The 14,594-nt window shown below is 31.8% G+C and overlaps 2 protein-coding genes across 2 annotated transcripts; one reads left to right on the top strand and one right to left on the bottom strand.

Annotated features, from left to right (window-relative positions):
* Positions 1 to 441: 441 nt before the first annotated feature.
* LOC125866282 (probable lysophospholipase BODYGUARD 4) lies at positions 442 to 4,115 on the bottom strand. The gene is made up of 4 exons (XM_049546619.1): positions 3,603 to 4,115; positions 1,919 to 2,268; positions 1,167 to 1,363; positions 442 to 829 (listed from the first exon to the last, which is right to left on the bottom strand). Exons 1-4 carry the CDS (start codon positions 4,021 to 4,023, stop codon positions 511 to 513), a joined length of 1,287 nt encoding a protein of 428 aa, XP_049402576.1. The 5' UTR covers positions 4,024 to 4,115; the 3' UTR covers positions 442 to 510.
* Positions 4,116 to 9,989: 5,874 nt separating this feature from the next.
* Positions 9,990 to 14,533, top strand: LOC125865208 (NADH--cytochrome b5 reductase 1). The gene is made up of 9 exons (XM_049545414.1): positions 9,990 to 10,265; positions 10,909 to 11,050; positions 11,141 to 11,231; positions 11,321 to 11,398; positions 11,871 to 11,951; positions 12,082 to 12,171; positions 13,302 to 13,367; positions 13,987 to 14,073; positions 14,219 to 14,533. The coding sequence occupies exons 1-9, from the start codon at positions 10,157 to 10,159 to the stop codon at positions 14,309 to 14,311; spliced, it is 837 nt and encodes a 278-aa protein (XP_049401371.1). The 5' UTR covers positions 9,990 to 10,156; the 3' UTR covers positions 14,312 to 14,533.
* Positions 14,534 to 14,594: the final 61 nt, after the last annotated feature.

Genomic DNA, 14,594 nt, shown 5'->3' with positions numbered 1-14,594 from the left:
AAAAATTGAGAAAATTGCTTAATTCCTGTAAATTAGCTCCTAAATTCCCAAAAATCACTCTAAAAATGGTGAGACTATACGTACTCCCAAAAATCACTCTAAAAATGGTGAGACTATACGTACTACTCCCCTAACTCCATACAGAGGGTTCCATATAGGTTCTGCAAAAAAAATCGTCCGAAAGCCACATCACCAAAATATTTATAGGTTAATACACACGAAAAACTGAGAAAATCACCTAATTCCTATAAATTGCCCCCTAAATGCCCAAAAATCATTCTAAAAATGGTGAGACTGTAAGTATGACTCCCCAACTCTCCACGGAGGGTTCCATAAAGGTTTCGCAAAAAATTCGTCCGTAAACCATATCACCAAAATATTCCTGGGCTAACACAATCTATGTGGAAATTGTACTCGTTTTAGCTTTCGCCATTTACAATAAATGCCATTACAAAAGAACAAATTGTATCTTCATTACAAATCAAAATCAAGAAGTTGAATTCATATCTCTCAACATATTGACCCCCATAACTTCTCTATATCATTACACAACTCTTTTTCTCTACCTATGACTATAGAAGTATGATCTGCATTATCAACAATTTTCACCTCTGCATTTGGCACTTTCATCTTTATATTGTTGCCACTTTCCATTGGCACTACTTGATCCCTACTACCTTGAATAACATTGATTTTCACCTTGGCTATATTCAAAGTTTCCAAGTATTTATCCATAAACTTTGCTCCACCACATAATACATTATGCATTGTGTGCCAAGCTGAATGATGAGTGTGCCTAGTCAAGTCAATTGCCATAAAATGTAGGTTCCTGAAATCAGTAGATCGTAAGTATAGTCACGTCAACAACTCATTGTGTCCCCCCCGAAAATGTATGTAGGCTATCACATCTTCACATGTATAAGTATAGTCCCGTCAACAACTCACTTTACATAATATCAAAGTGAAACAACTTGCAAACAAAAACAAGAACTTAATTCTTCTCCAACTTAATACCCGATGTCTTTTACCATGTGGCTTATTATTATGTGTTTTCTTAAGTCAGTCGGAAATGAGCTTTCTTAAAGTGGTGCCGCGTGGATTATACATGTGAAATTAACCTGAAAGAACATATAAAAAGTAGTTGTGGAAAGTGTTATCTGCCTTACCTATTCCAAGTGAGTAACTTGAGGATTCCTTCCCAAATTCTGTGGTTTTTGCAGATGATGTAACATACACATCTACCCAAGTGTTCATACCAAGACATAAATGATGAACCAAATAACAAAGGTGGCCACAATCTTCTTGCTGCAAGTCTGTTAAGTGCTGTTAAACTAACATCCTCCTTTGTTGAAGTGACATAAGGCTGAAAAAGTTCAAGCACAGAAAGAAACGAAGACCATTAGCAAGAACAAACAACAACAACAACACACTCAGTGTAATCTCATATGCGGGATCATGAGAGGATTAACTGTACGCAGACCTTACTCCTACCTTGTAAAGGTAGAAAAACTTCTAAAATTTGCTTATTTTGAAAACCGAGTTTTTCTTTGTCAGAATTTGGTTATCAGAAAAGTACTTTTAGGTAGTAACTTGTTTGTGTTTGGCTATTAGAAACACTCTTTCCCAAATACTAGAGCAGCATTTTGTGTTTGACTGAGGCTCCCAAAGGTATTTTGGGAGAACAACTTTTTCAGCTTCTGATTTTGTACTTTACTATTATAACAACCTACTTGGTGTAATCCTACTAAGTCAGGTTTGGGGAGGGTAGAATGTAAGCGGACCTTTCCCCTACCTTGAGAGTTGAGGGTAGAGAGGTTGTTTCCGATAAACCTAGGATCGAGAAAAAACAGTTCAAAGCAGATCAATGAAGAAGTCACGACAAAAAACTATATAAAAAAACATCATAAGTTGTACTTACTGGTGCCATCAAGGTGATTGATCTGACAGAATGAGAATGTTTTGCAGCTAAAGCTAATGCCACCACACATCCCATTGAATGTGCAACGATATGAAATGAATTCAACTCAAATGGTTGAATCACTGAACTTTCAATCATTTCAACATGATCTTTAACTGTGTATAAGCAATTGTTTGGTTTTGGACTTTTTCCAAATCCCAATAGGTCAACTGCTAACAATCTGTATTTCTGCATTGCATCTTCAGATAGATAGGGAAAAATTGTCTCTGTCCAGAATGTGGATGATGAGAGAAAACCATGTAAAAATACTATATTTTCTGCTTTCTTGCCTTTGAAATCCTCTAAGTTAACTGCAAAATTTGTAAGTCTAAACATTAGTGCTTATCAATGGGAAGGGGTCAAATTTATTTCTATTTTGTCTGAATAATAGGTATAGTGATTTTGACCAAATATTTTGATACTTCAATACACTATTTATGACAAAGAATATGAGTATATAAATGTATACTATATATGTATTTCCTTCATTGAAATATTTCCTTTTCTATACAATGTGTTATTAAGCTTTGGATTATAACATTAAAAAAGAATTAATGGTGAAAAACACACACTTGAAATATTGCTTTTTCATGAGTTTCACATTCCAACTATCTGTCATTCTCTTTTTCCACTTTTAGTATCACCATCTACATGTTAAAAACTTGAAATACACCTCCACTATTCAGCTGTTTCATTTTCCTACCTAAACTATCATCATCGTTAAAAGTAAGAAAAGGAAAAATGAACAACTGATAGTTTAAGTGTGTGTTTTTTAATACATAAACCGTGATAGTTCACTATCGTTCAGGTGGGAAAAAAGAAGAAATAAACAACAAATAATTTAAGTCTATTTCATAGTGATAGTTCACGTAGTAAAAGCTAACAAACTAATAGTTCAGATATGAAACTTGCGAATATGAAGCTAGTGTTTGGCCCCAAGTTCCCAATTATTTTTGTCAAATAATACTTGGGCCAAGTTTTTCCCAAGTTAACACCCTGTGTTTGCCCAAAGTTTCTCTAAAAATATTTGACTATTTCAAAAAATTATACCTATAGGTTTTAAAAACTATTAAAAATACCCATAAGTTGTATTATCTATTTATAATGAATATGTTCGGTAAAAAAAAAACCTTGTAACATAATTGATAACAATTAACAACAACAAAATAACAATATAGGCAAGATCAATACATTAATGCATATTCAAACTTGTCATTGATTCGGTTATAATTAGTAACAAACTATTCCTTTATATTAGAACTCGAACTATTCCTATAGCTATATATTAGTAGGAAGTAATAAATTATGGATATTTTTTATAAAATATAAAAGCTCGGGTAATTTTTGAATTTTTTAAAGTTCCCAAATATTTCCGAAGTTCCCAAAAAATAGTTTTTTTTTCTAGTATTTGGGAATTCTTTTTTTTTTTTACCCTCCCTAGAGTGCCCATCCCTTTTTCTCCCTGGTGACTCAAGCTCGCAAAGTAACGATTGCTTACCATCCGAGCAACTGCCTCTCATCGTATTTGGGAACTTGGATTCTTTGGCAAAAAAAATTTACCAAGTTATGTGGTCAAACGCCAACGGACAAATTTTTCCCAAATATTCCGGAATAAAACTTGAAGCCAAACGGGTCTGAAATGTACCTGGGTGAATTTCTTTGACAACAACATGAAGCTTCAACTCCCCTGCAATATTACTCATCCATGAAACACAATTCTCACAAGAACAATCAGACCACCTCACATTTTCATTCAATTTTCTCCGACTACTAACATTCCGGCGAAATCCAATTCCCCGGAATAAATTTCTCCGTTTATGAAGAGTATTCGACAATTCATTATCACTATCATTTTTTTTTTCTTCTTCTTCTTCTTCATTTCCTATGGAACAGTAACAACCCGAACTTTTACCTTCGATGAATTCATCAATCAATTTGAAGAAAACGCAGAAAATAGCATCGAGCAAATCGAGAAATAAGAAAACTACTGCACTCGCTGATGAAATGAGAATCTCTGATAAAATTTGTAGCCATTTTTGTGAGAAATTTACAGAGATTTTCTGCATATTTTGGGGATTTAGGGCTTCGTTTTTTCAAATCTCCTTTGTGTTTTTGCTCAATTTCGTTTGCATGCGTTTTGGAATTTTACAGCAAAAAGGATAAGTAATGTATAAATTATCTTTTTCAGAGCGTATTTAGGATTTCGAAAGAATGAGTGATGTATAAATTATCTTTCCCATCTTCTAAGAGTGTATTCGGGATTTCAGAAGGATGAGTGATGTATAAATTTCATCCACCTTTATCTTCTTTAACATAGAACCGTCAAACTTTAAAAATTATAGGTCCAATATATATAATGCTAGTATCAATTTTAAATTTTAATATATACATTTAATTTAATTATATAAAAATTTACAATGCTATTTTTTTTTAGGAACTTCCAATGTAACACAGTTGAAAATTTTGAAAGATTAAAGTAAAAAACAAAAGAAAAATTGATTGAAATGCCAAAAGTATTACCGATAACCACTTGAAGAAGTATTATTAAAAAAAAAGATAGTTATAGGATTTAAATTTCTATCTTTGATTAAAGAGATGCACCGAATCATTATCTTATTATTATATGCTACTTTTAATGTGGGTTCATACCTTTATATTTAAATATTTTTTGAAAAATATAACACTACTATGTATAAGATCTAGAGAAAGGGGCATGAATTTACGTGAACCCACTGAACCCCTCTAAATATGCCTCTGATCTTTTTGTGTTGTTCGATTTGAAAGATGTGAATTAGATGCTATATAATTTCAATTGGATAAGAAATTCTAACCATGAATTGTATTGTATTGTATCATATTATATTGTTTTAATAAATATAATGTTTGGATAAATTGTATTGTTTTTCGTCGTTACCAGGGCCGGCTCTTGCCTATAAAATTTTAGGCATTGGCAAATTGGGGGCCTCAAATTTTTATAAATAAAAAATTATGTATCTTAACCCCATTCAAATAGAAGAAATTAAGGAAACATTGTTTTGGATTCTTACATTTTCTTCGTTAACACTCACATTATTTATCCTTTGTAACTCTTTTTGCACTCTATTTCTTCAAATCTTTGATTGTTAGAGTACTACACTCTCAAAAATATGAATCAATAGTCGAAAAATGTTGAACAAAGTGCATTACAAATTTTTTTTTTACTTTATTTGTTAATTTTCATATTAAAGTAGGTATACCAAGTTATCAACTTTTTGAATCAAATTCTATGATTCTAACTCTTATCTTTAAAGTTTATCAACTTATTACTTATAAAATTGTGTTAATAATTCATATAATAATTGTCTCAATAAAAGGATGTTTTTCAATGTTGAATTGGTAAAATCTAACTTAAAACTAATAATTAAAAAAAAAAGTGTTTGAAAAATCATTTTTATAAAAGATATTTAGTAGTAATTTACGTCTAGAAATTTAGAAAAATAAATAGATATAGATAAAATTTATATAGATTTTAGGCCTCTAATAAAAATTTTGTTTTAGGCCACAAATTATGTTGAGCCGCCCCTGGTCGTTACATAATGTCACACATTCATAATTTGAGTGATAAACCTACAAGAAAAGTAGCTTAAGGGAGAAAACTATTATCAAAAAGATAGGATAAAAGATGGAATATGATTATTAAATAATAAATAAAAAATGACGCGATCACACAACATCGATTGTTACATAAGATGGATATTTTCATCATTACCTAATGATGAATTTAAACGATACGATATATTTAAAAATGAGCAAATTAATATATTAATTTTCTAGCAAATGAAAAAGCACAATTATTAAGAGACTTTGATATTCTCAAGTGAAGCACGAATATAAATGTTCTTAAAATCTTTATTTAATTTATTTTTCAACCTAACAAAAAAAGTAGTTAAATGGAGAAATTCTTTAAAACTTAGTGTTAAAGGAATATAAGGCAATTTAATGTGTGGTGAAATTTTTGACTACGTAGGGTAGAATGATCAATTGATTTGAATACTATCTGTTTTGTTTATTCTATTCTTCTAATTTATGGACCAAATAAGACTAATCAAATGAATATTGTCCAAGTAATTTTACGATCTCAAAGAACACGTAAAAATTATATTTTCGTCTTTTAAACGGTTTAATCTTTAATATATTTTTAAAAATAGATTGATTTTTAATCTCTATTTTTAACTATCGAATTTCTATCTAGCAAAATACAAATTTTTTAAAAGTGTAGACATAACTTATGTAATATTATGATACGAAAATATAAACTTATATTCCATTAGAAAAGTTATTATTGAGACCCAATGTCATAAAAAGTGTGAATTTTTGTTTTGATATGAACTTTAAGATTATAGAAATTGATGCTTGCAAGAAGAAATCAAAATCAGTTATAAGGTACAGAAAAAATTGTGTTGGGAGCGCCATTTTAGGATGGATCTTGAAGTGCGTAATTTGAATTTAGTCAAAGCGTTAATACGAATATCGAGTGAAAAATAACAAGAATAAAAATAGATATGGGTGTGTTTGGTATGGAGGAAAATGTTTCCCTAGTTTTACGCGTTTGATTAATCAAAACATTTGAAAATTATTTTTAAATAAAAAATAAAAGCCTCCTTAAAAATAAAGAAAATAACTATCATAATGAAAATAAAGAAAACAAGTCGACATTATCTCCTCTCCAGCCCCGCAATTACCACCAACCCCATGGCCTTGCATCCACCACCCCCATCTCATACTCATAATTTTGTCTTTTATATATATATACTTTCAAAATACATATCAAATAAAAAAAATAAGTAAGACATCAATTATTTTCTTTACAATATTTTCCAAAACATTTCCTTAGTACGTTAATAAGATCACAAGACACAATTTAATAATATACAGTTCTTCCAAAAAGATTTACAAAGTTTGGAACAGTTTAAATTAAAACAAAATAGTAGTCTAATTTAGTGACATAAGATGGGATGATTTTTCAAGTCTTCCTGCCAAGAATTTGATCGTCCCTTTTATTTTATGTGACACCGTTTGATTTGATATAATATTTCTGAAAAATATGAAAATTTTAAAAATTTGTAGTTTAAAATAATCCTTAGATATTAATTGTGTGGTTTTAATGAAATGACAAATTTAAAGTTAAATAATGTAGTTTCTATTTAGAATCGTAATAAAGTGATATTCTTTTTGGGACAGACTAAAAATGAAAGAATGTCACATAAAATGGGTCGAGGAGAGTATTGGTTCGTCTTCCTCTATTGCATATTACAACCTAGATAACCTTGTTGCTTCACGACAATAAAACAACAATATATTCAATATATAATCTCACTAGTGACATTGTAACCTTATTTTCACGACAATAAAAATATTTAAAAAAAATAATAAAAATAGATACACCAAATGTTTTTTAGTCAAAATATTCATGCTTGAATATAACTCATGATGTGAAATTGAATTTGTCTTAACTAAAAACCTCATCAAGACATCAAAGTTCAAACATTTGCATCTAATTGAACGCAACTCTTTCATGAACTTGATTTGGACATATCCTTTTACTTAGTCACACGTTATAGGGTGGTGAGAGTGGGCGTTTTCGAAATCTCGTTAACTTTCACGCAGATTTTACATTTATATTGACAACTTAGTAATATAGTACTAATTTTTTCTTGGTCCAATGGTAAAAATGGAACTTGTTTAAGTTTTATTATCCTCCTTAATGACGGTTCGAGTCTTAAAAAAAAATCTAAAATTATTAAAAGCTCATTAAATTTAAATTTTGAATCCGCCTTCGAATGAGAAAGGTATAATAAGTGCCAACTTCCAACTCACTATGTTTGACCTTCCAACTCAATAGTTGCCAATTAACATGCTGTTTGTTGTGGTCAAATAGTTATAAATAAGGCCATTGTCATGCAGCTTGCCAACTGCATCACCAATATGAAACACTCTGTGTCTTTTCGGTACGAAGAAAAATATTTTTCATAATTTTTTAGATAAAATAAATGAATTTTATTTATTAATTTTTTGTGTTCGATAAGTAAATAAAAAATATTATTTTAAAAATATTTGTATATAACTTAGATAAATATTATGTAAGGTGAAGTGATCGAGAGGTATAGGGGTGCAAAGGTGTATCCATGATTTTAAGATGATGGGTGCACTATTATGAAAAAGTGAATCTAAGGTATAATTTCAATCGGTTTGACATTTAGGTTCTTACCACTAAAATTAAAATTTTAATATTATAGGTTCAAAATTATTTTTTTATCTATTCAAACTACTTAGAGAGGTGTCACTCAATTTTAGAAAAGAAAATAAAACAAGATAGATAAAAGATACAAATTTCCAACCTCCCTTAGAGAGGTGTACACAATTATCATATGATACTCCAAATGTGAATTCACACATCTATATTTAAATAGTTTTCTAAAATATAACAACACTATATATGATTACGGAAGGGGAACATGATGAGTTCACGTGAACTCGATAACCCCTTCCTGGATACGCCTCTGCAGGAGTGTGGGATGGTAGGGACCGGAGAGGACACAAATCAATGTAGAATATATGTCATTCATATAGCTTACTTTCTTACTTTTATTAGGGAGTTCATACAATTTTTCTTACTTTTATTAGAGAGTTCATTTTTCTCATAATTAAAGAAAATTATATCTACAACGAAAGATAGTACGAGGAATAAATCCAATTCAAAGAAAGAGATTACAATGCAAATTATTTACAAACTAAACATTTTGAAACTTCATTATGAACATCATCAAATTAATTTCTTTTAAATATTTTTTAAAAAATATGACTAAACGCTAGCTAAATCATTAAGCCAAAACGTTTTTTTTTAACGACATACGTAAAATTCTACAAAATATTTTGTCAACAGAGGCTTGGGTGGGGGTAGGGGGTGGGGTGGGGGGGGGGGGAAGGACTGAGGGAGGCATTTATTTATACGTATACACGTTTATTTTTTGGAAAAGAATAGGAGGGGCTGAATGGTATTCATATAATACGTTGAATATTAGTTCATATATATAAGTTTGAAAATAATAAATGCAAGGGGTTAAATTGTACGTGATGAATTATGATTTATTATTTAGCTCATTTTTACATATTCAATTTTAATTTATTTTAACTTTGCATTATGTTGGATAATTATCCATATATTACGACTTGTGTCAATTGAACAACCTAAACAATCTATTTATCACCCAAAATGTGGCCCACCTTAACTCAATTCGAATTTGTAACATATAATTTATGCTAATAAGGTTAACTAAATATAAAAATTATTGGAATAAGAGCAATTTTTAGTCATTTTGGTAATAATAGGAGCATATTCAGAATTAATTTTTCATGAAGACTAAAATTATTTAATTTTATGTAGTAGTATTTTTAATTTTTTTTTTTATTGATGTTTAATATTTATTTTGAATCTGATTAATTCAATAATAAAACATTCCCTATTACATTTGATTCGAACCAGAGTATTAAAAGGTAGTTTAATGCTTTATATTAAAGTTTAACTAAATTTAATGAATCTAAAAAAAAATCAAAAATACATAACTCTGTATTAAAGGCGATTTCATATTCGGGACTCGACCATAAAATCAACGTTGAAACTGGTTTGGTGACAAAAACAAGGTGCCACAGTTGAAGGTTGGGCTGCGCCATTGGGGTGGGTGGGTAGGTGAGAACAATGGATACCCAAAATCCCACGTCTTGGCTTTATCTACTTTTCACTACCCTAATTATAAATTCACATTTTATTTCTAATACTTTTTCTTTTCAATTACAGAACCTCCATTGGTACTGTATTACTGTTCATCAAGATTCATCTTTTTCTGGTAAGAATCCAATCCATTTTTTCCCAGCTAAACCCCTTTTCCCCTTTTTTCTCAAAATGGGGTTCTTTTCTTGGAATTTGAGATGTCATTTTGAGTAGTGACTGATGTGAAGTTTGTAGTTAATCAATACCCTTTTGTGTTTTTTGCTTTTATCTGTTTAAAGATCAGATTTTTAGTACAGTGATTTAAGAATCTTGGATCTTTATCTGAATTTGAGATTCAAAGGTTGATATGTTTTGTTTAGTGGAGAGAACTAACTGAAGTTTGTGTTTGTTTTCTACTGTCTGTGTAAAGATCAGATTTTTATTTTTGAGAAATGGAGTTCTTGGAAAGACCTGATGCTCAATTGATTATTGGAGTTGCTGTTGCAGCTGTTGCTGTTGGTGCTACAGCTTATTTTTACTTCTCTTCAAAGAAGTCCAAAGGTTTGATTTAATTTATTTTACCCATTTCCAGCATAAGAAAAACTGTTGATTGCACTTATGTATGCTTGTTATTTAGGAGAAACAGGTGGATTGTTTTGAAATTAATGGTAGTGTAGCTAATATTTCATGGAAATGGTTGTGGACTTGGGGTGTGTGTGTGTGGTTTTGTCTATGTTGCTTGGACTTTTCAAAATGCCACAGGGTACCTGTTGGATTGTTCAAAAGTAGTGCTTTTTTTAAGGATTTGATAACTGTGTGGCCGCATTTTTTGAGAATCCGAGCAATATAGGTGTGTTTAGAAACTATCAGTCATGCATGTTTAGTTTGTAACAAGCTACAACTCCCATTAAGAAACATGGAATTGGGATACTGGTGTTCATAACTTGATAATTTTTTGTGTATGTATCAGCAATCATCTAGTTTTTCAACTCAGTCTCATTCTTATTCATTTATATAATCAAGTTAAAACGTTCGAACCCTATAGAGCTAGGGGTGCTGTGTGATTTTTTCTTATTTTAAAGATGTCAAGATATGTTCTGATTTACTTTATTTCCTCAAGTCACTAACAAAACTGTGCCTAGTTCTGTTTTCTATACCTTTGATCTCGGTTATACTGACTGATTGTATCTTGTTATCTTAACAGTATGTTTAAACCCTGAAGAATTCAGGGCATTTAAGCTTGTGAAGCGCACACAACTTAGCCATAATGTGGCGAAATTCAGATTTGAACTTCCAACGCCCACTTCTGTGTTGGGACTACCCATTGGACAACATATTAGTTGCAGGTTCGGTTGATTAAACTATTCTCACATGCCAGTAGTTTGTTTGTTTTTGCTCTCACCATTTGGATTCTTACTTGATGCTCAATCAATCAGGGGCAAAGATAGTCAAGGTGAAGAGGTTGTTAAACCATACACACCAACTACTTTGGACTCGGACATTGGATATTTTGAGTTAGTTATAAAGGTAAAAGTTAGGTTGTGCGGTGATTTTGCTCTTGCCTTTTCCTATCTCATTTTGGTGATTTTGATGGTTTGTATTTTGTGAATGCACAGATGTATCCCCAAGGAAGGATGTCACATCATTTTCGGGAGATGCGTGAGGGTGATTATATGGAAGTGAAGGGACCCAAGGTAGATTTTTTGTTGCTTGTGAGATAATTCTGCAGTGATGCTTATTGGTCATCTAGTTTCTTTTTTGCCTTTCAGAAGGGTATTGTTGTTTCTTTACCTTTTTTTTTTTTTGGTTTCTTTACTTTGTTTCCCTTCTTCAACAATTCCAAGTTTGTTAAATCAATGAATTAATATCCGGCGACTTAGAAAGTGAACAGAAGATTAACTACTGAGAAAAAAGTAGGAATCTTGTGACTTGTGGTGCATCCAAGAAATATTCTTCTGCTGTTCTGCATATGGCTTGACCATATTTCTTTTCAGATTTCACCTTTCTATGTATTATGTTTTTCTTCTTCCATATCTAAGATTAAAAAAGATAAAAAAATTAAGATTTAGGCGCAGGAGAAATCTTACATTGCTTAATGGGTTCTTGATCTTCCATTAAAAGCTTTATCTGTTGAGGACTCACACATCGATGTCCTTTCATAAATAGGGCCGCTTTAAGTACCAGCCCGGACAAGTTAGAGCATTTGGAATGCTTGCAGGAGGCTCTGGCATTACCCCAATGTTCCAGGTCTGTTTTCTTTCTGCTTTACTTAAACAACTCGTCTTTCCTTTTTTTTTTTTTTTTTGTAAAAATGGTTGTTCTGGAATGAAATATTTCAGAGTTTGATGTTGGTATACTTCTTTATGTTTCTATCCAGGTTGCTAGAGCTATTCTTGAAAATCCTAATGACGCGACAAAGGTGCACCTGATATATGCTAATGTTACTTCTGAAGATATTCTTTTGAAGGTACATATTCATCTCTTTTTTGTCATTCAATTAGTTCATACATTACACTTGAATGTTTGAACAAATTTTATGCATGCACTTGACTGCTCTCCTGTCACAGAATCGTAGAACTGTATTGAGTAGTAGGTTTATTGTTATCTCATTTTTATTTTTTTTCCTGGAAGTTCCTTAGTTCTTATTCAATTCAGGCATGGTGCTTTATTTGTAAAATGTGTGCTTAGTTGAGTCCTCTGACCTCTGCTAATCTATGCTTTAGAGATATGAGAGAAATTGTCTGATTGTCATAAAACGCTGTCAGAGCTTTTTTTTTACTTGGGAAACATGAAACGAAAATACAATGATTTGCACTGAAGAATTAAAGCATTTGTGCTTTTTTTTCCGTCAAAAAAAATCCTACAATAAAGATGAACAGCTTCCCTAAAGCATCCAAACTTCCTATCTGCCGACTTTTGTTGTATTAGTAAAAATTACAGTATGCTACTTCCCGGGTTTCCCCCTGCAGATCAACTTCATCCTTTACAAATAATTTTAAGAAGCATACTCCCACAAATATGGCTCATGTCTAAGTAATCTGTAGTTATGTCAGATAACTTTCTACTGTTTAGAAGTGTTGGACTCTTTCGCGCTTTCATAGTCTAATTTTTATTACTTTCTCACTTCTCCCAATTCATTATTGACCATCACCTGCAAGTTGAATCTTCTATGGGATCCTTTTCTAAATGCAATATTCGCTTTTCTAATTATGTCGGCGAATGTTCTATTTTTAGGAACTATAGGGATACAGGGAGTAGACCTGTTTGTTTTTATCTAAATGTTGAAGCATATTATCCAAATGATTTTATATTTGCGAAGTCGATCTTTGCCAAACAATAAATAACTTTCCTAACCTGTATGATAGTTGGCCTTTTAGCAGTTTGGGGAGGACATAGTTGAACATTATTTATACTGAAGTTGATGACTCCTTGAAGTGTTGATAATTGTGCCAATCAATATTTGTTTCTGGGGGAGGGTGGAGGTGACTTTCGTGGCCGTTTGGCTAATATCAAGTGTAGTATTTGTTTCTGTGGAAAGACATATCAGCTTGAGCGTATTGAATGTCCGCACCTGAATTTGTATTTATTGGTCTGCAGGAAGAGTTGGAGGGTCTTACTGCTAACTATCCTGGCCGTTTCAAAGTTTATTATGTCTTGAATCAGGTCAGTTCTATAACTTCCTTTCTCGTTTGGAATATGATCTATTGACCTTTTTCTCCTTCTACGTATAATTATTTTGATTTTGTTTAATTCAGTTCTGTATATTATTCAATATTCTTTTCTCTGACGTGTCGTGTATTGATAGCTAACTCAATACTGTAGTTTGTAGTAATATTTCAAAATGTCCAAAACTGTCAAATGATTTTCGTTTCATCTCATTACTGATTCATGTAAATTATAATGAAAAATTGATTTAAGTTGACTGGTTCGGAAACTGGCACTTCAATTCTCGACCTTTGGAAGCACGGAACTCCTTTTTTGTGGTGTAACGTGTTAAACTTGTTGTGTCCAATTGGTTCTCCACAACATTTTTGAATGCTGAATAAGCATACATCATGATCCAAACAAGATGGGGTTCAATGTCGATATGGCACTATGTCCCCCTCCCTTCCAAAAAATATCAAAAAGAGAAAAGTCTAGCTTATAGTGATGTGATTTCTTTTTTCTTTTTTGTCTTTTCAAGTTGCTCCTTATAACCGTACATTTCTCTTGCAAGTAGACGTGCTTTTACATCATACGCATTGAATCAAATCATTAAATAGTTCTCTTAATATATGTGTAGCCTCCGGAAGAATGGAGTGGTGGTGTGGGATTTGTCTCCAAGGAAATGATCCAGACTCATTGCCCTGCCCCAGCAGATGACATTAAGGTAATACATTGCATCTTTGAAGTTGCTAACAGCTATCGATTCCAATGTCACGAGTTTGTAGTAAGAGAATAGGTAGATTATCTTAGAAGTTCATGGAATATCAAGGGAAAGCAAAGTTTCGACTGATTTCATGTTAAACGTGCAGATACTGAGGTGTGGTCCACCACCGATGAACAAGGCAATGGCTGCTCATCTTGAAGCCCTTGGATATTCACCAGAGATGCAATTCCAATTCTAACTTCTTTTTCTGTTTTCATTTTTATCCCTGCATTAAAAGTAACCTCGATTACAAGGGGTTGCGTTTTATAGTCTGGGAAAAGACATTTTCTATTTTTCGGTGAAGAGATTCAAAACCATGCTTTCAAGTTTGAATAACATCTCATCCTTGAGTAGAAATGTCCTCTATGCTATTCTGGTCTTGCTTCAAAGTGCACTAACATCAAAGTAACAGTTGAGTTGAGTTGATTGCAGTCTTGTTTTTCTCAAGTTGTTTTTTGTGCAAGATTGGAAACAAATCTCTC

Source organism: Solanum stenotomum, chromosome 5, assembly GCF_019186545.1.
Source record: "Solanum stenotomum isolate F172 chromosome 5, ASM1918654v1, whole genome shotgun sequence".
Lineage (NCBI taxonomy): Eukaryota > Viridiplantae > Streptophyta > Magnoliopsida > Solanales > Solanaceae > Solanum > Solanum stenotomum.
This window is presented reverse-complemented; position numbering and strand designations above follow the sequence as displayed.

Excerpts from the sequence above, each read along its gene's own strand:
- LOC125866282 (XM_049546619.1), bottom strand. The coding sequence starts at position 4,023 with ATGCAGAAAATCTCTGTAAATTTCTCACAAAAATGGCTACAAATTTTA. Across the intron at positions 2,269-3,602 it reads TGTCAAAGAAATTCACCCAG|TTAACTTAGAGGATTTCAAA; the intron begins GTACATTTCAGA and ends CAAATTTTGCAG. Across the intron at positions 1,364-1,918 it reads CAATCACCTTGATGGCACCA|CCTTATGTCACTTCAACAAA; the intron begins GTAAGTACAACT and ends GAACTTTTTCAG.
- LOC125865208 (XM_049545414.1), top strand. The coding sequence starts at position 10,157 with ATGGAGTTCTTGGAAAGACCTGATGCTCAATTGATTATTGGAGTTGCT. Across the intron at positions 11,232-11,320 it reads ATTTTGAGTTAGTTATAAAG|ATGTATCCCCAAGGAAGGAT; the intron begins GTAAAAGTTAGG and ends GTGAATGCACAG. Across the intron at positions 13,368-13,986 it reads TTTATTATGTCTTGAATCAG|CCTCCGGAAGAATGGAGTGG; the intron begins GTCAGTTCTATA and ends ATATATGTGTAG.